Source organism: Oncorhynchus keta, chromosome 21 (genome assembly GCF_023373465.1).
Source record: "Oncorhynchus keta strain PuntledgeMale-10-30-2019 chromosome 21, Oket_V2, whole genome shotgun sequence".
NCBI lineage: Eukaryota > Metazoa > Chordata > Actinopteri > Salmoniformes > Salmonidae > Oncorhynchus > Oncorhynchus keta.
This window is the reverse complement of record NC_068441.1, coordinates 52,912,991-52,938,275: the sequence shown is the minus strand read 5'-3', so window position 1 is coordinate 52,938,275 and position 25,285 is coordinate 52,912,991. Positions and strand designations below refer to the sequence as shown.

The window sequence follows — 25,285 nt, the reverse complement described above, 5'->3', positions numbered from 1 at the left end:
CGTCGCGTAGGACAGGCCTGCGGAGACGTCGCGTAGGACAGGCCTGCGGAGACGTCGCGTAGGACAGGCCTGCGGAGACGTCGCGTAGGACAGGCCTGCGGAGACGTCGCGTAGGACAGGCCTGCGGAGACGTCGCGTAGGACAGGCCTGCGGAGACGTCGCGTAGGACAGGCCTGCGGAGACGTCGCGTAGGACAGGCCTGCGGAGACGTCGCGTAGGACAGGCCTGCGGAGACGTCGCGTAGGACAGGCCTGCGGAGACGTCGCGTAGGACAGGCCTGCGGAGACGTCGCGTAGGACAGGCCTGCGGAGACGTCGCGTAGGACAGGCCTGCGGAGACGTCGCGTAGGACAGGCCTGCTGAGACGTCGCGTAGGACAGGCCTGCGGAGACGTCGCGTAGGACAGGCCTGCGGAGACGTCGCGTAGGACAGGCCTGCGGAGACGTCGCGTAGGACAGGCATGCGGAGACGTCGCGTAGGACAGGCCTGCGGAGAGAAATTAACATTAAATTATCTGGCAACAGCTAAGGTGGACATTCCTGCAGTCAGCATGCCAATTTCCCACTCCCTCAAAACTTGAGACATCTGTGGCATTTTAGTGCCCTTTTATAGTCCCCAGCACAAGGTGCACCTGTGTAATGATCATGCAGTTTTAATCAGCTTCTTGATATGCCACACTTGTCAGGTGGATGGATTATCTTGGCAAAGGATAAAATGGTCGCTAACAGGGATGGAAACACATTCGTACTGAACATTTGAGAGAAATTAGCTTTTTTTTTTTGAGTGTTGAACATTTCTGGGATCTATTATTTCAGCTCATGAAACACGGGTCCGACATTTACACGTTGAGTTTACGGGATCTATTTACTACTGTAAAATGGGTCCAATGAAATGTGGATGTTGTAGGTCTGCCTGTAGCCAACTTCACCAGCATGATCCACGAGTCAGGAAAAAGTGAGCAATTTATTCTGAAATGATCATGGAAATTAAATAGGAATCTAACTTTTTTTTGTTGTTGCAATAATTACATCTAGTTATTATATTTACCTGTTGTTTTTGTTGTTGTTATGAATAGGCATGCCATCATATGTCCCCCGTCTGCACAAAATACTAATCTAATCTGCCTGTTTGCAATGGAATGCTTCAACCACTAGAAACCGAGCGTACACATGGTTTAACGTTACCAGGAAGTCAAGCACATTCTCACATCTATTTAGTTTTTAGAAATTACAACTTTTGAGTGAAAACTGGCACACGCATCTTTTGGGGGGTCTATTTTTGTAGATGCGTATTGTTTCTACACGAGGCCCCTGGAGCTCCTGATCCACACTGGACATGTTGTGGTGCTGTTAGTTGACCTGTTAGTTGACCTGTTAGTTGACCTGTTAGTTGACCTGCGGCTCCAGATCCACACTGACATGTTGTGGTGCTGTAGTTGACCTGTTAGTTGACCTGTTAGTTGACCTGTTAGTTGACCTGCGGCTCCAGATCCACACTGACATGTTGTGGTGCTGTAGTTGACCTGTTAGTTGACCTGTTAGTTGACCTGCGGCTCCAGATCCACACTGACATGTTGTGGTGCTGTAGTTGACCTGTTAGTTGACCTGTTAGTTGACCTGTTAGTTGACCTGTTAGTTGACCTGCGGCTCCAGATCCACACTGACATGTTGTGGTGCTGTAGTTGACCTGTTAGTTGACCTGTTAGTTGACCTGTTAGTTGACCTGTTAGTTGACCTGTTAGTTGACCTGCGGCTCCAGATCCACACTGACATGTTGTGGTGCTGTAGTTGACCTGTTAGTTGACCTGTTAGTTGACCTGTTAGTTGACCTGTTAGTTGACCTGCGGCTCCAGATCCACACTGACATGCTTTAGTTTAACCAGCGGTCTCCTGTATTAACCCTGTTGTCCCTGTGTCCTCTCCCTCCAGTCTCCAGGAGCTGAAGAGTCCTCGTCTAGAGCTCCAGATCTACAGTGACATGCTTTAGTTTAACCAGCGGTCTCTCCACTGTTAACCCTGTTGTCCCTGTGTCCTCTCCCTCCAGTCTCCAGGAGCTGAAGAGTCCTCGTCTAGAGCTCCAGATCTACAGTGACATGCTTTAGTTTAACCAGCGGTCTCTCCTGTAATAACCCTGTTGTCCCTGTGTCCTCTCCCTCCAGTCTCCAGGAGCTGAAGAGTCCTCGTCTAGAGCTCCAGATCTACAGTGATATTCCCTTCCAGATGCTGGATAACAACAGCGGCCTGGGCTCAGAGAAGATCAGCCACAACCCCTGGAGCCTCCGCTGTCACAGGCAGCAGCTCAGCCGCATGAGATCAGAGTCCAAGGACAGGAAGCTCTACAGTATCCCTTTTATTTTACTAGACAAGTCAGTTAAGAACACATTCTTATTTTACAATGGACGGCCTAACCCCCGGGCCAAACCCGGACGATACTGGGTCAATTGTGCGCCGCCCTACGGGACTCCCAATCACGGCCGGTTGTGATACAGCCTGGATTCGGACCAGGGACTGTAGTGGCGCCTCTTGCACTGAGATGCAGTGCCGTAGAACGCTACGCCGCTCGGCATCAAAACCTATTTAGCCATCTATTGATCTATCCATGCCTTGTTATATCTGCTGGGTTCTTTAGTTAGTATAGTAACACAAATCAGACAGCCGTTTGGAAGCTCAGCAGAATCACGCACCAGAAAGATGTTTCTACTTATTCAGGAACAGGGTGCTCAATGGCTCAATGCTCCTGCTATAATGAGGTGATGTTTTCCTTATTGATCGTTACGGTCCTCATGTTGAGGTGTCTGGGACTGACTCAACCAATCAATGAGGATCCATCAGTCTCCTGTTTCCATGTTGTTGCCTAACCAGATAGATAGACTGGGTTAGATGGTAGATAAACAGAGGGTAAATGCTAACTGGGTTAAATCAAATTAAATCAAATCAAATGTTATTTGTCACATACACATGGTTAGCAGATGTTAATGCGAGTGTAGCGAAATGCTTGTGCTTCTAGTTCCGACAATGCAGTAATAACCAACAAGTAATCTAGCTAACAATTCCAAAACTACTACCGTACTACTACATAAAGATATATGAATGAGTGATGGTACAGAGCGGCATAGGCAAGATACAGTAGATGGTATTTAGTGCAGTATATACATAAGAGATGAGTATGTAAACAAAGTGGCATAGTTAGTGGCTAGTGATACATGTATTACATAAGGATGCAGTAGATGATATAGAGTACAGTATATACGTATACATATGAAATTAATAATGTAGGGTATGTAAACATTATATTAGGTAGCATTGTTTAAAGTGGCTAGTGATATATTTTACATCATTTCCCATCAATTCCCATTATTAAAGTGGCTGGAGTTGAGTCAGTGTGTTGGCAGCAGCCACTCAATGTTAGTGATGTCTGTTTAACAGTCTGATGGCCTTGAGATAGAAGCTGTTTTTCAGTCTCTCGGTCCCAGCTTTGATGCACCTGTACTGACCTCGCCTTCTGGATGATAGCGGGGTGAACCGGCAGTGGCTCGGGTGGTTGTTGTCCTTGATGATCTTTATGGCCTTCCTGTAACATCGGGTGGTGTAGGTGTCCTGGAGGGCAGGTAGTTTGCCCCCGGTGATGCGTTGTGCAGACCTCACTACCCTCTGGAGAGCCTTGCGGTTGTGGGCGGAGCAGTTGCCGTACCAGGCGGTGATACAACCCGACAGGATGCTCTCAATTGTGCATCTGTAGAAGTTTGTGAGGGTTTTTGGTGACAAGCCGGATTTCTTCAGCCTCCTGAGGTTGAAGAGGCGCTGCTGCGCCTTCTTCACGATGCTGTCTGTGTGGGTGGACCAATTCAGTTTGTCTGTGATGTGTAAGTTCAACTTTCCTTGATTAGGTACCTGGAACTGAGACTGATCATTTCCCTCATTGATTAGTTATATATTCACGCTTACCTTAACTAGACAGGATGAGGGGAAAAGATCAAGATACTTACCTTAACGAGACAGGATGAGGATACTTTCCGTAACCAGACAGGATGAGGGGAAAAGATCAGGATACTTACCTTAACGAGACAGGATGAGGATACTTACCTTAACCAGACAGGATTAGGATACTTACCTTAACCAGACAGGATGAGGATACTTACCGTAACCAGACAGGATGAGGGGAAAAGATCAGGATACTTACCTTAACGAGACAGGATGAGGATACTTTCCGTAACCAGACAGGATGAGGGGAAAAGATCAGGATACTTACCTTAACGAGACAGGATGAGGATACTTTCCGTAACCAGACAGGATGAGGGGAAAAGATCAGGATACTTACCTTAACGAGACAGGATGAGGATACTTACCTTAACCAGACAGGATTAGGATACTTACCATAACCAGACAGGATGAGGATACTTACCTTAACCAGACAGGATGAGGATACTTACCTTAACTAGACAGGATGAGGGGAAAAGATCAGGATACTTACCTTAACCAGACAGGATCAGGATACTTACCTAAACCAGACAGGATCAGGATACTTACCTAAACCAGACAGGATCAGGATACTTACCTAAACCAGACAGGATCAGGATACTTACCTAAACCAGACAGGATCAGGATACTTACCTTAACCAGACAGGATGAGGATACTTACCTTAACCAGACAGGATGAGGATACTTACCTTAACCAGACAGGATGAGGATACTTACCTTAACCAGACAGGATGAGGATACTTACCTTAACCAGACAGGATGAGGATACTTACCTTAACCAGACAGGATGAGGGGAAAAGATCAGGATACTTACCTTAACCAGACAGGATGAGGATACTTACCTTAACCAGACAGGATGAGGATACTTACCTTAACCAGACAGGATCAGGATACTTACCTTAACCAGACAGGATGAGGATACTTACCTTAACTAGACAGGATGAGGATACTTACCTTAACGAGACAGGATGAGGATACTTACCTTAACCAGACAGGATGAGGATACTTACCTTAACCAGACAGGATCAGGATACTTACCTTAACCAGACAGGATGAGGATACTTACCTTAACCAGACAGGATGAGGATACTTACCTTAACCAGACAGGATGAGGATACTTACCTTAACCAGACAGGATGAGGATACTTACCTTAACCAGACAGGATGAGGATACTTACCTTAACTAGACAGGATCAGGATACTTACCTTAACCAGACAGGATGAGGATACTTACCTTAACCAGACAGGATGAGGAGAAAAGAAAAGGACACACAGAGGGAAAGCGCTGACAGGGGAGTTGACCAATGACCTGGTCAAGTTGAACAAACACGATCTATCTGACTCCATTACCTGAACGAGGCGTTGGTCAGGAGTAGTGTTACAACCCTCCTGTCCTTAACGGACCCTGGGAGTTCTCTGGTGATCTAACCTGTCAAAGTAGGCCGTGGGAAAAGACGGGGCTCACACCAACCTCTGTCCCAAATGGAACGCTGGTCTCTATATAGTCAATATATAGCGGGCGGCAGGGTAGCCTAGTGGTTAGAGTGTAGGGGCGGCAGGGTAGCCTAGTGGTTAGAGTGTAGGGGCGGCAGGGTAGCCTAGTGGTTAGAGTGTAGGGGGCGGCAGGGTAGCCTAGTGGTTAGAGTGTAGGGGCGGCAGGGTAGCCTAGTGGTTAGAGTGTAGGGGGCGGCAGGGTAGCCTAGTGGTTAGAGTGTAGGGGCGGCAGGGTGGCCTAGTGGTTAGAGTGTAGGGGGCGGCAGGGTAGCCTAGTGGTTAGAGTGTAGGGGCGGCAGGGTAGCCTAGTGGTTAGAGTGTAGGGGCGGCAGGGTAGCCTAGTGGTTAGAGTGTAGGGGCGGCAGGGTAGCCTAGTGGTTAGAGTGTAGGGGGCGGCAGGGTAGCCTAGTGGTTAGAGTGTAGGGGCGGCAGGGTGGCCTAGTGGTTAGAGTGTAGGGGGCGGTAGGGTAGCCTAGTGGTTAGAGTGTAGGGGCGGCAGGGTAGCCTAGTGGTTAGAGTGTAGGGGGCGGCAGGGTAGCCTAGTGGTTAGAGTGTAGGGGCGGCAGGGTAGCCTAGTGGTTAGAGTGTAGGGGGCGGCAGGGTAGCCTAGTGGTTAGAGTGTAGAGGCGGCAGGGTAGCCTAGTGGTTAGAGTGTAGAGGCGGCAGGGTAGCCTAGTGGTTAGAGTGTAGGGGCGGCAGGGTAGCCTAGTGGTTAGAGTGTAGGGGCGGCAGGGTAGCCTAGTGGTTAGAGTGTAGGGGCGGCAGGGTAGCCTAGTGGTTAGAGTGTAGGGGCGGCAGGGTAGCCTAGTGGTTAGAGTGTAGGGGCGGCAGGGTAGCCTAGTGGTTAGAGTGTAGGGGCGGCAGGGTAGCCTAGTGGTTAGAGTGTAGGGGCGGCAGGGTAGCCTAGTGGTTAGAGTGTAGGGGCGGCAGGGTAGCCTAGTGGTTAGAGTGTAGGGGCGGCAGGGTAGCCTAGTGGTTAGAGTGTAGGGGCGGCAGGGTAGCCTAGTGGTTAGAGCGTTGGACAAGTAACCGGAAGGTTGCAAGTTCAAACCCCCGAGCTGACAAGGTACAAATCTGTCGTTCTGCCCCTGAACAGGCAGTTAACCCACTGTACCTAGGCCATCATTGAAAATAAGAATTTGTTCTTCACTGACTTGCCTAGTTAAATAAAGGTTATATTTTTATTTTTTTTAAATAGGTTTCCATTTGGGACACAAGCCTGGAGTTTGAGGTGCTTCCCGAAATGTACAAATCACACCAAGGTCACTCCTCGAGAGCTGCACCCTTCTTTCCCAACTGTCAAAGTAGTGTCAGGTTCTTCACTGACTACCTCACCACAGGAACCAAATATTATCAGAAGATAATATCATGTTGTACTTAACAATCTGGGGAATTCCTCAACTTTAGTCTACTGTGTGTTTGTCTCAAAATGGCACCCTATTCCCCTACATAGTGCACTACTTTTGACCAGAGCTCTATGGGCCCTGGTCAAAAGTAGTGCACTATGTAGGGGAATAGGGTGCCATTTTTGGAAGTTGTCCTGTATCTACGATGGCCTGCGAGTGAACGAGCGGTTGATTGTTTAAGGCGTTTTGTTCAAGTTCACTGTGTACCTGACTGTCGGTCCTTTTTTGTTTGAAATTCTTAGCTGACGTGAGCCCCCGTGTTAAAGGAGAACACTGTCCTGCGTCTCTCTCTCATATGTTCAGCTGCAGCAGAAACTAGAGACGGCGGGGGGGGATTGAACTTTCCACTGTGCTCACACATTCTTCTTGCTCCTTTTAGTTGTTTTTTTTTGCACACTGAGAGGAAAAAGATTACAATTATATTTTACTGAGACTTGACTCCTGCACGTTAAACGGTTTCATTTGGGTTCAAACGTTAAGAAAACCTAAAGGGATTGACTGTCTGAATTGTTTTTATATATATTTTTTCAGTCCTCAAACGTGGTTGAAAGTCTAGTTGAATGTCCACGTCTTACCAGGCCATCTGTTTTGTCGATCCAGATGTGGTCCTCTGGCCCAATCACCAATGAAGTTTAAACTAGACCTATAGAATCATCCAGATGTAGTCCTCTGGCCCAATCACCAATGAAGTTTAATCTAGACCTATAGAATGATCCAGATGTAGTCCTCTGGCCCAATCACCAATGAAGTTTAAACTAGACCTATAGAATGATCCAGCTGTAGTCCTCTGGCCCAATCACCAATGAAGTTTAATTTAGACCTATAGAATGATCCAGATGTAGTCCTCTGGCCCAATCACCAATTAAGTTTAATTTAGACCTATAGAATGATCCAGCTGTGGTCCTCTGGCCCAATCACCAATGAAGTTTAATTTAGACCTATAGAATGATCCAGCTGTAGTCCTCTGGCCCAATCACCAATGAAGTTTAATTTAGACCTATAGAATGATCCAGCTGTGGTCCTCTGGCCCAATCACCAATGAAGTTTAATCTAGATTTATAGAATGATCCAGATGTAGTCCTCTGGCCCAATCACCAATGAAGTTTAATCTAGACCTATAGAATGATCCAGTTTGTAGTCCTCTGGCCTAATCACCAATGAAGTTTAATTTAGACCTATAGAATGATCCAGCTGTGGTCCTCTGGCCCAATCACCAATGAAGTTTAATTTAGACCTATAGAATGATCCAGCTGTGGTCCTCTGGCCCAATCACCAATGAAGTTTAATCTAGACCTATAGAATGATCCAGTTTGTAGTCCTCTGGCCTAATCACCAATGAAGTTTAATTTAGACCTATAGAATGATCCAGCTGTGGTCCTCTGGCCCAATCACCAATGAAGTTTAATTTAGACCTATAGAATGATCCAGCTGTGGTCCTCTGGCCCAATCACCAATGAAGTTTAATTTAGACCTATAGAATGATCCAGCTGTGGTCCTCTGGCCCAATCACCAATTAAGTTTAATTTAGACCTATAGAATGATCCAGCTGTGGTCCTCTGGCCCAATCACCAATGAAGTTTAATTTCAACCTATAGAATGTTCCAGCTGTGGTCCTCTGGCCCAATCACCAATGAAGTTTAATTTCAACCTATAGAATGATCCAGCTGTGGTCCTCTGGCCCAATCACCAATGAAGTTTAATTTAGACCTATAGAATGATCCAGCTGTGGTCCTCTGGCCCAATCACCAATGAAGTTTAATCTAGACCTATAGAATGATCACAATGATGACACATGTGCCTGGGGTTTAAAGAATGCTGAACAATTCTAGACCAGAACAGCTGGGATCTGGATCTGACCCCTGGTGACCCCTGGTCTCCCACTCAATAATCCAAGGTCTTGACCTTGAAGAGGAATTGTCCTCTTGGACCGAGGATGCCACTGATTTGTAGTCACAGGCGCGGTGTGAGTCCCAAGAGAGAGCGAGAGAGAGAGAGAGAGGATTCCTTGAGTGACTTTTTAAACGTTTAGATAATTAACCTTGGAATAGAGTGTTGTCTCCTTGACCTATCACCTCTCCCAGAGTTTCTGCTCCTGGAGAACGTGGTTCACCTCTTCAGCTACCCGTGCATCCTGGACCTGAAGATGGGCACGCGGCAGCACGGGGACGATGCCTCGGAGGAGAAAGCAGCCAGGCAGATGCAGAAGTGCGAGCAGAGCACCTCCGCCACCCTGGGGGTTCGTGTCTGTGGGATGCAGGTGAGCCCAGAGTTTTTTTTTTTTGTTTTTTTTTCAAACTTTTATTTCACCTGAAAGTTTTTAAAGCTCTCTTTTTTTTTTTTTGCAACGGGAGATCTAGCCAAGACAACAGAAAATAAATTGGCGTAGACTACCACTTAGAATGCATGCCCAATACACTACTTCCTTCTACATTTACATGTTCCGTTTGGGTTTCAGTTTATTTGTTTATTTCACCTTTATTTAACCAGGTAGGCTAGTTGAGAACACCTTTATTTAACCAGGTAGGCTAGTTGAGAACACCTTTATTTAACCAGGTAGGCTAGTTGAGAACACCTTTATTTAACCAGGTAGGCTAGTTGAGAACACCTTTATTTAACCAGGTAGGCTAGTTGAGAACACCTTTATTTAACCAGGTAGGCTAGTTGAGAACACCTTTATTTAACCAGGTAGGCTAGTTGAGAACACCTTTATTTAACCAGGTAGGCTAGTTGAGAACACCTTTATTTAAACCAGGTAGGCTAGTTGAGAACAAGTTCTCATTTACAACTGCGACCTGGACCAAGATAAAGCAAAGCAGTTTGACACACAATAATAGTTACAATTTTATTTTACCTTTATTTAACCAGGCAAGTCAGTTAAGAACAAATTCTTATTTTCAATGACGGCCTCTGAACAGTGGGTTAACTGCCTGTTCAGGGGCAGAACGACAGATTTGTACCTTGTCAGCTCAGGGGTTTGAACTTGCCACGAGTCCAACGCTCTAACCACTAGGCTACCCTGCCGCCCCGGCAGTGGTTAGCAGATTAACCAAATCAAATTTTATTTGTCACATACACATGGTTAGCAGATGTTAATGCGAGTGTAGCGATTTACCACTGGAGTGATAAATGAGCAGATGATGATGTGTAAGTAATGATACTGGTGTGTAAAAGAGCAGAAAAGTAAATAAAAACAATATGAGGATGAGGTAGGTAGGTAGATGGCTTTACACACTAGCTACTGCACCATAGATCCCGTACTCAGTATCTCTTCATATTGATCCGACTAACACACCTGTGCTGACACAGAGATCCCACAGCGGTGAGCTGAGCAGGACAGAAGAGATACTGAATATCTTATCAAGTTACAAGTAAAAGAGATAACTGGGACAATACTAGTAACTTTATTGTCCGTTTCGGTTGGAGCTGAAATTCACCTTCCGTTTCGTCGATCCCAACACGTTGAGAGGTACACCATGAATTACAGGAGGGATCGACGGCATGGTTGTCTTGTTTTACAATGTAGCGCTGGTACACGAGCAGGGACAAGAGCCCCAGCATTGATCCCAACGTCCAGATTCACAAGGCCTCCTCCATTACGTGTGGGTTTGGTTCTCCCTCTGACATAAATCGGAATGACTCACCACGTTCTGTTTTAATGTTTACAGGTCTAACCTCTGCACTCTCTGCCTGCATCACAATGGCATCCTAGTCCCTACATTGTGCACTACTACTATTGGCCGGAGCACGATGTAGGGAATAGGTTTTAATTTGGGAAGGAGCATCTGTGTGTTGTGTAGTACTGGGTGTAGCCTCTTTTCGCTGTGGTTCTATTGTCCAGGAGTAACCTTTAATCTCTCTATGGTCCAGGTGTAACCTCTATTCTCTCTATGGTCCAGGTGTAACCGCTGTTCTCTCTATGGTCCAGGTATAACCTCTGTTCTCTCTATGGTCCAGGTATAACCTCTGTTCTCTCTATGGTCCAGGTGTAACCTCTGGTTCTCTCTATGGTCCAGGTGTAACCTCTATTCTCTCTATGGTCCAGGTGTAACCTCTGTTGTCTCTATGGTCCAGGTGTAACCTCTGTTCTCTCTATGGTCCAGGTGTAACCTCTGGTTCTCTTCATGGTCCATGTTTAACCTCTGGTTCTCTTCATGGTCCAGGTGTAACCTCTGTTGTCTCTATGGTCCAGGTGTAACCTCTGTTGTCTCTATAGTCTAACCTCTGTTGTCTCTATGGTCCAGGTGTAACCTCTGGTTCTCTTCATGGTCCAGGTGTAACCTCTGTTGTCTCTATGGTCCAGGTGTACCCTCTGTTCTCTCTATGGTCCAGGTGAATCCTCTGTTGTCTCTATGGTCCAGGTGTACCCTCTGTTCTCTCTATGGTCCAGGTGTAACCTCTGTTCTCTCTATGGTCCAGGTGTAACCTCTGTTGTCTCTATGGTCCAGGTGTACCCTCTGTTCTCTCTATGGTCCAGGTGTAACCTCTAATCTCTGTGTTCTATGGTCCAGGTGTACCAGATGGATACGGGCCACTATCTGTGCAGGAACAAGTACTATGGCCGCAGCCTGTCCATCGAGGGCTTCCGCCACGCCCTCCACCAATACCTGCACAACGGGGCGTCGCTCAGGAAGGACCTGTTTGAGCCCATGCTGTGTAAGTTACGCAGCCTGAAGGCCATTCTGGAGAGACAGACCACCTACCGCTTCTACTCATCCTCCCTGCTAATCATCTATGAGGGGAAGGAGCCTGAGCTGGCCTACGTCTGGCAGAAAGCACCACAGGAGACCTGGCAGCAGAAAGCAGCATCACCACCACAGGCCCCGGCAGAGCCCTTAGAAAACCAAAAAACACCAGCACCACAACCAGCAGCTGAGCTGCCCTCAGAGAAGGGGGTGGCAGTCAACCCAGGGCTAGGAATCCAAGGTGTCCAAGGGCCAGGGATAGGAGTGGGACTCCAAGGTGGAGTCCACCAAGGTGTCCAAGGACCGGGGTTAGGAGTGGGGCTCCAAGGTGTCCAAGGACCGGGGATAGGAGTGGGGCTCCAAGGTGTCCAAGGACCGGGGATAGGAGTGGGACTCCAAGGTGGAGTCCACCAAGGTGTCCAAGAACCAGGGATAGGAGTGGGGCTCCAAGGTGTCCAAGGACCGGGGATAGGAGTGGGGCTCCAAGGTGTCCAAGGACCGGGGTTAGGAGTGGGGCTCCAAGGTGTCCAAGGACCGGGGATAGGAGTGGGGCTCCAAGGACCGGGGATAGGAGTGGGGCTCCAAGGTGTCCAAGGACCGGGGATAGGAGTGGGGCTCCAAGATGTCCAAGGACCGGGGATAGGAGTGGGGCTCCAAGGTGTCCAAGGACCAGGGATAGGAGTGGGGCTCCAAGGTGTCCAAGGACCAGGGTCAGGAATGGGGCTCCAAGGACCGGGGATAGGAGTGGGGCTCCAAGGTGTCCAAGGACCAGGGTCAGGAATGGGGCTCCAAGGACCGGGGATAGGAGTGGGGCTCCAAGGTGTTCAAGGACCGGGGTTAGGAGTGGGGCTCCAAGGCGGAGTCCACCAAGGTGTCCAAGGACCAGGGTCAGGAATGGGGCTCCAAGGACCGGGGATAGGAGTGGGGCTCCAAGGCGGAGTCCACCAAGGGGCCCATGGACTGACAGAAGCCCCTCTCCAGCTGCCCCAGGCAATACCACCTCCACCAAACCACCCCCCCATGCCCGTCCCAACCCCTCCACAGCCACAGCAGCTCCACCAGGAGCCTCTCCAGCCCCTTCCACCCCAGCCCTCAGACCCCCACACCCCCCCTCCACCACTACCACTCCCCTCCAGCCCGAGCATCAGTGTGGACGTCCGCATGATAGACTTTGCCCACAGCACCTTCAAAGGTTTCCGCGACGACCAGACGGTGCACGACGGGCCGGATCGGGGCTACGTGTTTGGATTAGAGAGCCTCATCAAGATCCTAGAGGGCCTCCGAGAGGAGAACCTGTAGTAGCCTAACCTGGGACTGACGAATTGGTCTTGTCTCAAATGGATGGTACCCCCTATTCACTATGTAGTACACTACTTTTGAACAGGGCCCATAGGGTATTAACACGTCTTCTTTCTCTTTAATTATAATTATTATTATTATTATTATTTTATTTTTTTTAATAAAACCCAGGGTGCATCCAAAAAAAGGAAGCCTTACTCCTATAAGGATCTGGTCAAAAGTAGTGTACTATGTAGGGAATAGGGTGCCATTTGGGATGTACCGATGATGGTGGTTCAGGAGAAGACTAACTGACACATCTTCAGATGTCCTCCTCTCCCTCAGTGCTACTACCCGCTACCCTGTCCTCAATGACTCTGTTTTGGAGCAAGAAAAGCACATTATCTGTAATAAGAAACCTGATGGAGCAGCGATCTGTAATGAGGACCTGATGGAGCAATGATCTGTAATAAGAAGGACCCGGTGGAGCAGCGATCTGTAATGAGGACCTGATGGAGCAATGATCTGTAATAAGAAGGACCCGATGGAGCAGCGATCTGTAATGAGGACCTGATGGAGCAATGATCTGTAATAAGGACCCGGTGGAGCAGCGATCTGTAATGAGGACCTGATGGAGCAATGATCTGTAATAAGAAGGACCCGATGGAGCAGCGATCTGTAATGAGGACCTGATGGAGCAATGATCTGTAATAAGGACCCAGTGGAGCAGCGATCTGTAATGAGGACCTGATGGAGCAATGATCTGTAATAAGAAGGACCCGGTGGAGCAGCGATCTGTAATGAGGACCTGATGGAGCAATGATCTGTAACGAGGACCTGATGGAGCAGTGATCTGTAATGAGAAGGATCTGATGGAGCAATGATCTGTAATAAGGACCTGGTGGAGCAATGATCTGTAATAATAAGGACCTCATGGAGCAGTGATATGTAATGGGGACAAGATGGAGCAACGGTCTGTAATGAGGATCTGATGGAGCAGTAATCTGTAACGAGGACCTGATGGAGCAGTGATCTGTAACGAGGACCTGATGGAGCAGTGATCTGTAATGAGAAGGATCTGATGGAGCAATGATCTGTAATAAGGACCTGGTGGAGCAATGATCTGTAATAATAAGGACCTCATGGAGCAGTGATATGTAATGGGGACAAGATGGAGCAACGGTCTGTAATGAGGATCTGATGGAGCAGTAATCTGTACTAAGGATGACTTGGAGAAATTATCTGTAATGAGGACCTGGTGGAGCAGTGATCTGTAATGAGGACCTGATGGAGCAGTGATCTGTAATAAGGACCTGATGGAGCAATTATCTGTAATGAAGGATCTGATGAAGCAATGATCTGTAATAAGGACCTGATGGAGCAATGATCTGTAATAAGGATCTGATGGAGCAATTATCTGTAATAAGGACCTGTGGAACAATGATCTGTAGTAAGGACCTGGTGGAGCAATGATCTGTAATGAGGACCTGGTGGAGCAATGATCTGTAATGAGAAGGATCTGATGGAGCAATGATCTGTAATGAGAAGGATCTGGTGGAGCAATTATCTGTAATAAGGACCTGATGGAGCAATGATCTGTAGTAAGGACCTGGTTGGAGCAGTGATCAGATGAGGACATGGAGCAAGGATCTGTAATGAGAAGGACCTGATGGCGCAGTGATCTGTAATGAGGACCTGATGGATGCAATGATCTGTAGTAAGGAGGACCTGATGGAGCAGTGATCTGTAATAAGGAGGACTTGATGGCGCAGTGATCTGTAATGAGGACCTGATGGAGCAGTGATCTGTAGTAGGAGGACCTGATGGAGCAGTGATCTGTAGTAAGGAGGACCTGATGGAGCAGTGATCTGTAATAAGGAGGACCTGATGGAGCAGTGATCTGTAATAAGGAGGACCTGATGGAGCAGTGATCTGTAGTAAGGAGGACCTGATGGAGCAGTGATCTGTAGTAAGGAGGACCTGATGGCGCAGTGATCTGTAATAAGGAGGACCTGATGGCGCAGTGATCTGTAATAAGGAGGACCTGATGGCGCAGTGATCTGTAATAAGGAGGACCTGATGGAGCAGTGATCTGTAGTAAGGAGGACCTGATGGAGCAGTGATCTGTAATGAGGACCTGATGGAGCAGTGATCTGTAATGAGGACCTGATGGAGCAGTGATCTGTAGTAAGGAGGACCTGATGGAGCAGTGATGGAATGGATGGAAGGCTGGGGTATGTCTATGCTACTGTCTGACAGTAAAGGTGAAAGGCCGTGACCTTAGACTGTAAATGTCACTCCTTTCTGACTGTTGTGCTCCTAGAATAAGAGACACAAACTTAAAGGGAGTGTCTACAGCCGTGTGTGTATCCTATCAATCCTCCTGGACAGAAATGGCTGCCATTCCTCTGAGGGAAACATAAAAAGGACAATGTCTGCCTTGTGGGTTTTGTCGCCACTGAGTGGCTAACTGAAGTATTGCATTGAAGAAAAGGCACAAGATGGATTTGGTTTTGAAAGTCGTGAAGCCACTGCTCAGGGCAAGTCCAGGTCCTGTTTCGGGGCCCAAATGGCATCCTATTCCAATTTTCTCGTGCACTACTTTTGATCTGGGCCCACAGGGAAACCCATAGGGCTCTGGTCAAAAGTAGTGCACTACAAAGTGGATGGGTGCCATTTGGGACATTGCCCCTGTCTCTGCTGTGGGACTGGTACAGAGACTGTCTCTGCTGTGGGACTGGTACAGAGACTGTCTCTGCTGTGGGACTGGTACAGAGACTGAAGTGTGTATACGTCAATATGTGTTAAGGGACTGTGGGGGGGGGGGTCTTGGGGAAGGGAAGTCTCCATACAGCTGTAGTCCCTAGTCTCCATACAGCCGTAGTCCCTAGTCTCCATACAGCCGTAGTCCCTAGTCTCCATACAGCTGTAGTCCCTAGTCTCCATACAGCTGTAGTCCCTAGTCTCCATACAGCCGTAGTCCCTAGTCTCCATACAGCCGTAGTCCCTAGTCTCCATACAGCCGTAGTCCCTAGTCTCCATACAGCCGTAGTCCCTAGTCTCCATACAGCCGTAGTCCCTAGTCTCCATACAGCCGTAGTCCCTAGTCTCCATACAGCTGTAGTCCCTAGTCTCCATACAGCTGTAGTCCCTAGTCTCCATACAGCTGTAGTCCCTAGTCTCCATACAGCTGTAGTCCCTAGTCTCCATACAGCTGTAGTCCCTAGTCTCCATACAGCTGTAGTCCCTAGTCTCCATACAGCTGTAGTCCCTAGTCTCCATACAGCTGTAGTCCCTAGTCTCCATACAGCCGTAGTCCCTAGTCTCCATACAGCCGTAGTCCCTAGTCTCCATACAGCCGTAGTCCCTAGTCTCCATACAGCCGTAGTCCCTAGTCTCCATACAGCCGTAGTCCCTAGTCTCCATACAGCCGTAGTCCCTAGTCTCCATACAGCTGTAGTTCCTAGTCTCCATACAGCTGTAGTCCCTAGTCTCCATACAGCCGTAGTCCCTAGTCTCCATACAGCTGTAGTCCCTAGTCTCCATACAGCTGTAGTCCCTAGTCTCCATACAGCCGTAGTCCCTAGTCTCCATACAGCTGTAGTCCCTAGTCTCCATACAGCTGTAGTCCCTAGTCTCCATACAGCCGTAACCCCTAGTCTCCATACAGCTGTAGTCCTATCAGGGGTTTAATAGGTGAGCAACTTTGCTTACAGGCTGATGTTTGTCATGAAAGCGTTACTGTAAAGAAAGCAAGGGTTAATAAATTATTTTCCCTCCTTGATAAAGAGGTTGAAAAATAAATAAAAACCCAGGCTACCTCTGAAATTGGCACCCTATTCCCTAATGAAGTGCACTACTTTTAAGGCTCCAGAGTCCTATGGGTTATGTATCCCTGGTCAAAGCCAGTGCATTACATAGGGACTAGGCCCCAGCCTTCAGGCTTCAATTGAAATACAGCACAGCTCTGTGTCTCCCCAAATGGTTATCTAATTTATTAACAGGTCACAGTTTTATTATGTTGCTTTCCATGGTTAGTATCTTGCTTATTCTGTTCTAAATAGAGCCACCGACCGTTTCATTTAAAGGTATCCAACTCATTTTCGAACGTTACAATGGGCACAGCCAAACAACAGAAGTGATTCATTCGACTTCCACTTTATTTCCCTACTGCTGTGCGCCAGTGGCAAACTTGCCAGAGTTATTTATTTGAGTCAAAGAGAATAAAAGTCAAGTAAACAAGTGTAATGTTATATTATTGAATTTGAGTTTTCTAACGTTAGCTAGACCTACTGGTAGGCTAGTTCTGTTGTGATAATAACGTTAGCTAGGCCTACTGGTAGACGAGTTCTGTTGTGATAATAACGTTAGCTAGACCTACTGGTAGACAAGTTCTGTTGTGATAATAACGTTGACTTTTCCTACTGGTAGGCTAGTTCTGTTGTGATAATAACATTGACTTTACCTACCGGTAGGCTAGTTCTGTTGTGATAATAACGTTGACTTTACCTACCGGTAGGCTAGTTCGGTTGTGATAATGACGTTAGCTCGACCTACTGGTAGGCGAGTTCTGTTGTGATAATAACATTAGCTTGACCTACCGGTGGGTTATTTCTGTTGTGATAATGACGTTAGCTTGACCTACCGGTAGCATGGTTCTGTTGTGATAATAACGTTAGCTCGATCTACCGGTAGGCTAGTTCTGTTGTGATAATAACGTTAACTTGACCTACCGGTAGGCTAGTTCTGTTGTGGTAATAACGTCAGCTTGACCTACCGGTAGACTAGTTTTACTGTGATAATATGTTAACTTGACCTACCGGTAGGCTAGTTCTGTTGTGATAATAACGCTAGCTTGACCTACCGGTAGGCAAGTTCTGTTGTGATAACGTGAGCTTGACCTGCCGGTAGGCTAGTTCTGTTGTGAAAATAACGTTAGCTTGACCTACCGGTAGGCTAGTTCTGTTGTGATAATAACGCTAGCTTGACCTACCGGTAGCCTAGTTCTCTTGTGATAACTTGAGCTTGACCTGCCGGTAGGCTAGTTCTATTGTGAAAATAACGTTAGCTTGACCTACCGGTAGGCTAGTTCTGTTGTGATGATAACGCAAGCTGGGTCTACTGGTAGGCTAGTTCTGTTGTGGTAGAGTTAAGGCCCGGGCCATCCACCAAGCCAATAACTATAATGATAACCTATAGGCTACATAACTATACAACGTTGGTGAGCATCCACGCTAGAGGGAATTTATCATTTTACAGTCCTACACCTGTCAATCAACTGATCGACGTATCCTACTGCAAGCCGCTATTAATAAAGTGGTGACACAAGACCATTCAGTGCTTTCAGGGTGTGTTTGTCATAGTGGGAACCGCATATAGTAGACGACTTCAATGTACATGTCGGCCAAATGGAAAAAAACAATGTAGTAACTCGTATTTAAATGTAGCATTTCAACAACAAACGCGGTTTAGCCTGCACATCTTTTACAGCATGTCATTACCTCATTGCTCAAGTGGTTTCTATTTCACTGTTCTCATCACTGTTTGTCCTGTGCAAGTATTTGCAATGCATCAGGACATGAAAATTATCACGTGGCCAAAACTGATCCCATCAATGCCACGATCTCTCTTCAACTTTCCTCACCATCATTTTACATGCTCTAGGCCTGTTTTTACATTCAGCAATTAGCAAGATCAAAGGCTATTTCCTTCCCCAAATAGAATAAAAACAGATTTAAATAAATTTTGTAGCCTATAGCTTTTCCTGGCATTTCACGAAAAGAGACAATGGCGTATTGCGGAGAGGCTTGCGTAGCCTATAACCTGTTGCGTACAGGTACTTCTGGAAGAGAGAGGCTAGTGAATTGTAGTTGAAGGTAGAAGCAACATGTTAGCTAGATATTAACCTGCCAAAGTGCAAAGAAAAATAACTTAACAGATGATGAAACGGTAGATGCATCGGTTCGTTCCTCCAGGCTGTGCTCTTGTAACGGATGTGAAATGGCTCGCGAGTTAGCGGTGGTGCGCGCTACTCTGTGGTCCCCTACTCGTAAAGCTTCACTATTGATCAGTCCTACATCGTTAGAAAATAACATTATTCTACCCTGGGCTACAACAACAACAGTGCAATGAGGAATCTATTATTGTTATCTAGTGAGTACACCATTTTATTTTATTTATTTTTTTGTCCATAGGCTGTAGTGATGTAGGCTCGTTTGAATAACCGCTCACGCTTCCTGCCGAAATAACAGCCGAGGTCATTTTTACGTAACCGTCCGGGTCTATTCTTCACATTTGAGAAGGTCCAGAAAGGTTACATTAACAGGCCACTCGTATGGTGTTAGACCTATTTTGTCTGGATGAAACCCTGTGTTGAGATTCTACTATAGGAAAGTATGCATCTTCCACGTTTTCACTACACTCCGCCCGTTAATGCTGTTTTACATTCAGCAAGCAAGGGTGCAATCTCTCCTCCAGTAGGCTATCAGTAGTACGCTAAAGGAAATACGTGAGCAACAAGCTTTTGTTGTCATGCTTTTACCCGGGACTCCGAATGATTTTTCGAGGAATCGCGGTGGCAGCGGAGAGGACAGGCGCGTCGTTGCGCCACAACAATGAAGACCGACAAGGCTCCAGATGTAGCCTGGACCCTAAATTAGAAGCGTATGCATATTAGCCAATAATACACAAACTCAGTGTAAGGCTTAATACTGCAGTGAATAGCCAGTTTCAAGTGAGTGGGGAAAACTAGTGTTGGCTGTGAACCTGCACTGAATAGCCTATGTCATTTTGAATAACAATTCAAAAGCTTGCCGTTTAAAAAAAAAAAAATTTGTATGCATATTGATTTGGAAATAAACTCATCTGGCCTGTCGGATTAGGAAACCATTTGGAACATTTGGGGGTTTTTTCTCGGCAGTTTAGTCTGAAAAGTCCAGGCACATTAGCAGAACAGTAAAAGGTTGTATCAGCTATCAGGAACATGGAATTGCAGGGATATTTGTATATTGTTTTTTATTACGATAATGTTGAAGAAGTTGTTATCCATAGTTTTGTCGTTTGGCTTCCGTGTTTAAAAAGCGTTTGAAAATGAGGTGGATATAATATTATTATTGTTTATTTTTTCCTCCCTATACCAGAGTCTGGTAGTTAGGCCCGTCCCAGTCCAGGTATACCATTGGGACACTGTATCACACACATCCTTTAGTCCAGACACATTGATGCCCCTCTCTGTTTTACAAACTAAGCCTTTCTCTCATTTTAGGATCTTTTTTAATTTGCGCTGTAGAAGGTGTATTGAAAGCCTGATTCTGATCTTATTTTTATAGTACTCGTTTTCTTTTGGGGGCGGTTAAGTCACGTCAAGGGGCAGACTAGAGACCTGGCTTCAAATAGGTTTCAAATCATTTCAAATACTTTTTAGCAGGGTTGTAATTGAAAAATTAACAAAAACCCAGTGTATGTCTGAAATTGCACCCTATTGCCTGGCAAAATGTAACCAATAGAATAGTCTCAAAACTGAAAATCCCGCCTATGACCTGGCCCTCCAGGCAAGCAGGCTAAAGAAAAAGCATTTGAACCCAGGTCTGCTACTCTCTCACCACCGATACACAGTGAACCCTTGTCCTCCATCTTAGCACATGTAGCAGAATGATAGTAGAGAGACTCCTCCTTCACCACTCTCACCCTCTTCTTCTCCTGTGTCCTCTTCCCTCTGTTCCCCAGCCCACTCACCATAGTCTGTTAGTCTAGTGTCACCCAGTTGGTTAGGATGTCTCTCTCTCTCTCTCTCTCTCTCTCTGTAGATTGGTTGAACAATGGTGCACTGTAGCTTTAAGTCACTTTGATACATTTTTTTTTATGTGGATTTTTTTTTTCTTCTCTGCCCTGGCACGGTTGCAGGTCTTGTCTTAGTTTAATATCTTTGACAGGGTTTCAAAATTCCCAGGTTTTCCACATCCCAGTTAGAAGAATCCCAGACTCAGAGGATGAAATAGGCTGGTTCCTGCTTATCAGGACTTCTGGGGATATGGGGAAAGTTACCAGGAACACTTTGCTACTCTACTCTGACTACAAAGCACTAGGATGCTATAATATTGTATCTTTACGTATAACTAATATTATCTACTGCTACACAAGTACATGAACTGACTTGGATGTGGCCAGAACTGTAAAAAAACTCCATTTCAACACATGCAATCCAATGTTGAAAAACAGACACTGTAGAATTACAGGTTTTCTATTGGTTTAGAGTTCTATCTATCTACTACATGCATTCTGATTCTAGAACCAATTCAATGTTGAAAAACAGACACTGTAGAATTACAGGTTTTCTATTGGTTTAGAGTTCTATCTATCTACTACATGCATTCTGATTCTAGAACCAATCCAATGTTGAAAAACAGACACTGTAGAATTACAGGTTTTCTATTGGTTTAGAGTTCTATCTATCTACTACATGCATTCTGATTCTAGAACCAATCCAATGTTGAAAAACAGACACTGTAGAATTACAGGTTTTCTATTGGTTTAGAGTTCTATCTATCTACTACATGCATTCTGATTCTAGAACCAATCCAATGTTGAAAAACAGACACTGTAGAATTACAGGTTTTCTATTGGTTTAGAGTTCTATCTATCTACTACATGCATTCTGATTCTAGAACCAATCCAATGTTGAAAAACAGACACTGTAGAATTACAGGTTTTCTATTGGTTTAGAGTTCTATCTATCTACTACATGCATTCTGATTCTAGAACCAATTCAATGTGTGTTTCTATTTGGCATTATGGAGAAAATGTAGTCTCCCGCAAAAGTCACACTTCTCGTCACAACTGTTAAAAATGGTTGTTTTCTTACCCCCAGAGTTCCAAATTCATTCTTATTTATTAAAGACCTTTTCTTCAAACTAATTTATATGGAAAAATATGATAATGGAATTTCCACCTGTGGGGAAGGGTGGCCTCTTTATCAGTCTACTTGGCAGGGCTTTGTAATGTGTTATTGTCCAAAAATACATTTTTCAGGTTGATTAACCCAGAAAAAAAAATGCTTTGGAGGGACAAAGTAGTTTTTAGATGGGAGGGGGGAAAAAACTATTTCAAGATGCCAAAATAAATATTTTTTCAAAGCAGCTTACTATCTTCCAAAAAACGGGAAATAGTTTGTTTGAGAACCTGTTTTTAAAAGTGGGCATTTGTGTTAAATTAATAAGTCTACATCGCAGCGATACAAACCGCAAAACGTGTGCTGTGTCAGAGACAAATATATCCAATCGAAATGCCACCCTATTCCCGCTATATAGTAGTGCACTACTTTTAACCTGAACCCTATGGGTCTTCGGGTTAAAAGTATGGCACTATGAAGGGAATATAGGGTGCCATTTTGAACTCACCCAAAGATAATAAAGGAATAATAATGTCAAAGTAATACAAGAGGGGAAGAAGAATCCATAGGAGTCTATACAAAGGGATCTGTGAATGAGAAGTGTCCTCCTCTGTGGTGGATGTTATTTGTCTTTACATAGATCTGAAAAATGACTTGTAGAAGAAAATATATATATATATATATATATTACCCCCAAAGGTTTCTTTTTCCCTTTGTTGTTGTTGCATGGATGGATATTTTTTTACGAATTATAATATGACATCTTTATGACAACTTTGAATGTGAGCTATAAAACCATTTATTTAAGAAATAAATGTTTCTGTGTTGTCTGTTTTTGCTTATTTGTATTTTATTTGTATTATCTAGTATCAGGGAAAATTGCAGACCTAGGGTAACTGCACTAGTGTGTGTGCTAGAACATTGTTCATGTGGGAGGCAACCTGGCTGCCAGATAGCCTAGTGGTTAGAGTGTTGGGCCAGTAACCGAAAGGTTGCTGGATTGAATCCCCGAGCTGACAAGGGGCGGCAGGGTAGCCTAGTGGTTAGATCATTGGACTTGAACTAAATTCAAACGTTGGTAGTGTTTTAAGTAGTTCATTCGTTTTTTTTTTTTTACCTTGTAGTGGTGTAGCTAACTATCAGAACTACAACAAACAAAAAAACATTTCCTTTCTTGAAGAAACGTTCAGAGGAACCAGACAAAAGTTGCTGGCTTCGAGACATTCATAACTAGTACTTGTCCCTATTTTACTCAACCACCCTAATCAAGTGATTTGAAAGTGTCAACATTACATGGGTATTATTGTTAGTTTTAGTTTTGTAGGAATGCATTTATGCAACATTTGGTATTATGAAAAATGACTCCTACCCTTTTTTTGTGTGTGTGGCTGTGTCCAGTGTTGGGGAAGAAAATATAGTTCACACTGAAAGAAGTTAAGAAACACAGTTAAAATAACTAAAGTTACTTTGGATGTAATTAACAACTTTTATTTTTTTTTCAAATCTACTTCGTGAAAAAATTATACCTAAATCTGAAAAGTCATGGACTTCAAATTGCAGATCACTCTGGAGTCCGATGTAAACAGTGTGTGATTTTAGCCTATTAAACGCAAAGTGAGAATCAGGCAGGTCTGATTACCGTTCAAGAAAGGAAATGTTTGCATACTTTCACCCGTTTTGTTGTAGTTCCGATAGTTAGCTACACCACTACAAGGTTAAAAAAATAAAAATAATAATGAACTACTTAAAACACTACCAACGTTTGAATTTAGTTCAAGTACCACCAAGCTACGGCAAAATCTAATTAAATTACTAGTTGATCTACCTACAGCTATTTCACTACTCCCCAACGAATTATATACGTGTATTCACTAGATGACTGACCGGGCGCTGTTCTGAAGTCCTCCGTCCGCCGTTATGATACTCATAAGGAACAGCCTCCATAGGAATGAATGGGAATCTACAGTGTTTCAAAGTAATGTTTCAAGAACAAAAATACATTTTACGTATTTATTTGTTGTAGTGAGGACTGTATAAAACTCTATAAAAAAATATATATGTTTTTATATTTTAAATGTTTATTGAGAAATTATTGGTGTATGTTCAGTTCATACAACACTATGTATTGTTCTAAAAAAATAAAAAAATATATATATATTACATTGTTTATAATAATAAAAATATTTATTTTCCAAAACATGTAGCTTTTGAAGTGAAAACATGTAGCTAGATAGCTCACTTCTCTGCACTACAAAACAATACATGTTGATTACTGTCATGTAAAGCTGGATAATTGAATACATTATCCCATTATATTGTGTTCAATATTACTGACCAATTTTAAGATCAATCGGATATAAAGTTACTCCCCCTAGAAGCCAGTAAAAGACATGGCAATCGTGTCCAGATCAATAAATTGCTCTCAGTACAATTAGCCCAGGAAGTGGTTCACTAGTGAGACTGTAAAAATCACTTGGGTTCACTGGTGGCCTTTTGTAAACAAGGCCTGAAAAAAAAATGTTTTGCAGCAAGACAAGAGTTACACACACACCAATTGATTAATGGACTGCTGAATGTGTTTTTTTTCTTTTTTTTTTTTCTTGCTTTGTCTGCTCTTTCCCATCTTATGTCTATCTCTGATAACCCAGGAGAGGGTTGCAAATAGCTCATTTAAATATATGCAGCCTTAGAAATAAGGTTCATGAAATCAATAACTTGCTAACATCAGATACAGTGGGGCAAAAAAAAGTATTTAGTCAGCCACCAATTTGTGCAAGTTCTCCCACTTAAAAAGATGAGAGAGGCCTGTAATTTTCATCATAGGTACACTTCAACTATGACAGATAAAATGAGGGGAAAAAATCCAGAGAATCACATTGTAGGATTTTTAATGAATATATTTGCAAATTATGGTGGAAAATAAGTATTTGGTCAATAACAAAAGTTTATCTCAATACTTTGTTATATCGCAAACCGGTATGCCTGGCACCTACTACCATACCCTGTTCAAAGGAACTTCATTATTTTGCCTTGCCCATTCACCCTCTGAATGGCACCACATACACAATGCATATCTGAATTGTCTCAAGGCTTAAAAATCATTCTGTAGCCTGTCTCCTCCCCTTCATATACACTGATTGAAGTGGATTTAACTTGTGAGGGATCATAAGAGCAGGTGTTTATCATGTTTTGTAGAGTCTTTATGACACTGGTTGGCCTATCCTACTGCACTGGCACAGATCAACTACTCACAGGGATCCATCCTCTGCTTTCTTCAGCGTCTCAGCATACGACACATTCTGTGCTATTCTGAGCCTGGCCACCTCAACCTGCCTCTCTCGCACCGGACACCTCTGATCCCCAGCAACATAGGCACCCCTACAGTTGACACGGATAACTTTTTCCACCGAAACTACACATCCCTTTGTCCCATGCACTCTTCCCACATCTCGGAATCTCCCTCCTCGACACTGCTGTGACATGACCATAAACGTGGCACCTGAAACCCTGCAGCGGGTTCGGCACAAAAGCTCTAAAAGTAACTTGTATATCCTAACATGAC

At 44.9% G+C, this 25,285-nt stretch overlaps 1 protein-coding gene across 9 annotated transcripts in view; it reads left to right on the top strand.

Annotated features, from left to right (window-relative positions):
• Positions 1–22,555, top strand: part of LOC118374421 (inositol hexakisphosphate kinase 1-like) — an 82,997-nt gene extending 60,442 nt beyond the window's left edge. For 2 of the 9 annotated variants that reach the window (XM_052474211.1, XM_052474212.1), the window contains exons 4-6: positions 2,158–2,339; positions 8,958–9,133; positions 11,385–22,555. In XM_052474211.1, the coding sequence (XP_052330171.1) occupies positions 2,158–2,339; positions 8,958–9,133; positions 11,385–12,857 (1,831 nt within the window). In that variant the 3' untranslated portion in view covers positions 12,858–22,555. The remainder of the gene's footprint in view (positions 1–2,157; positions 2,340–8,957; positions 9,134–11,384) is intronic. The other 7 variants (XR_008074833.1, XM_052474217.1, XM_052474216.1 and 4 more) reach the window with 7 other exon arrangements.
• Positions 22,556–25,285: the final 2,730 nt, after the last annotated feature.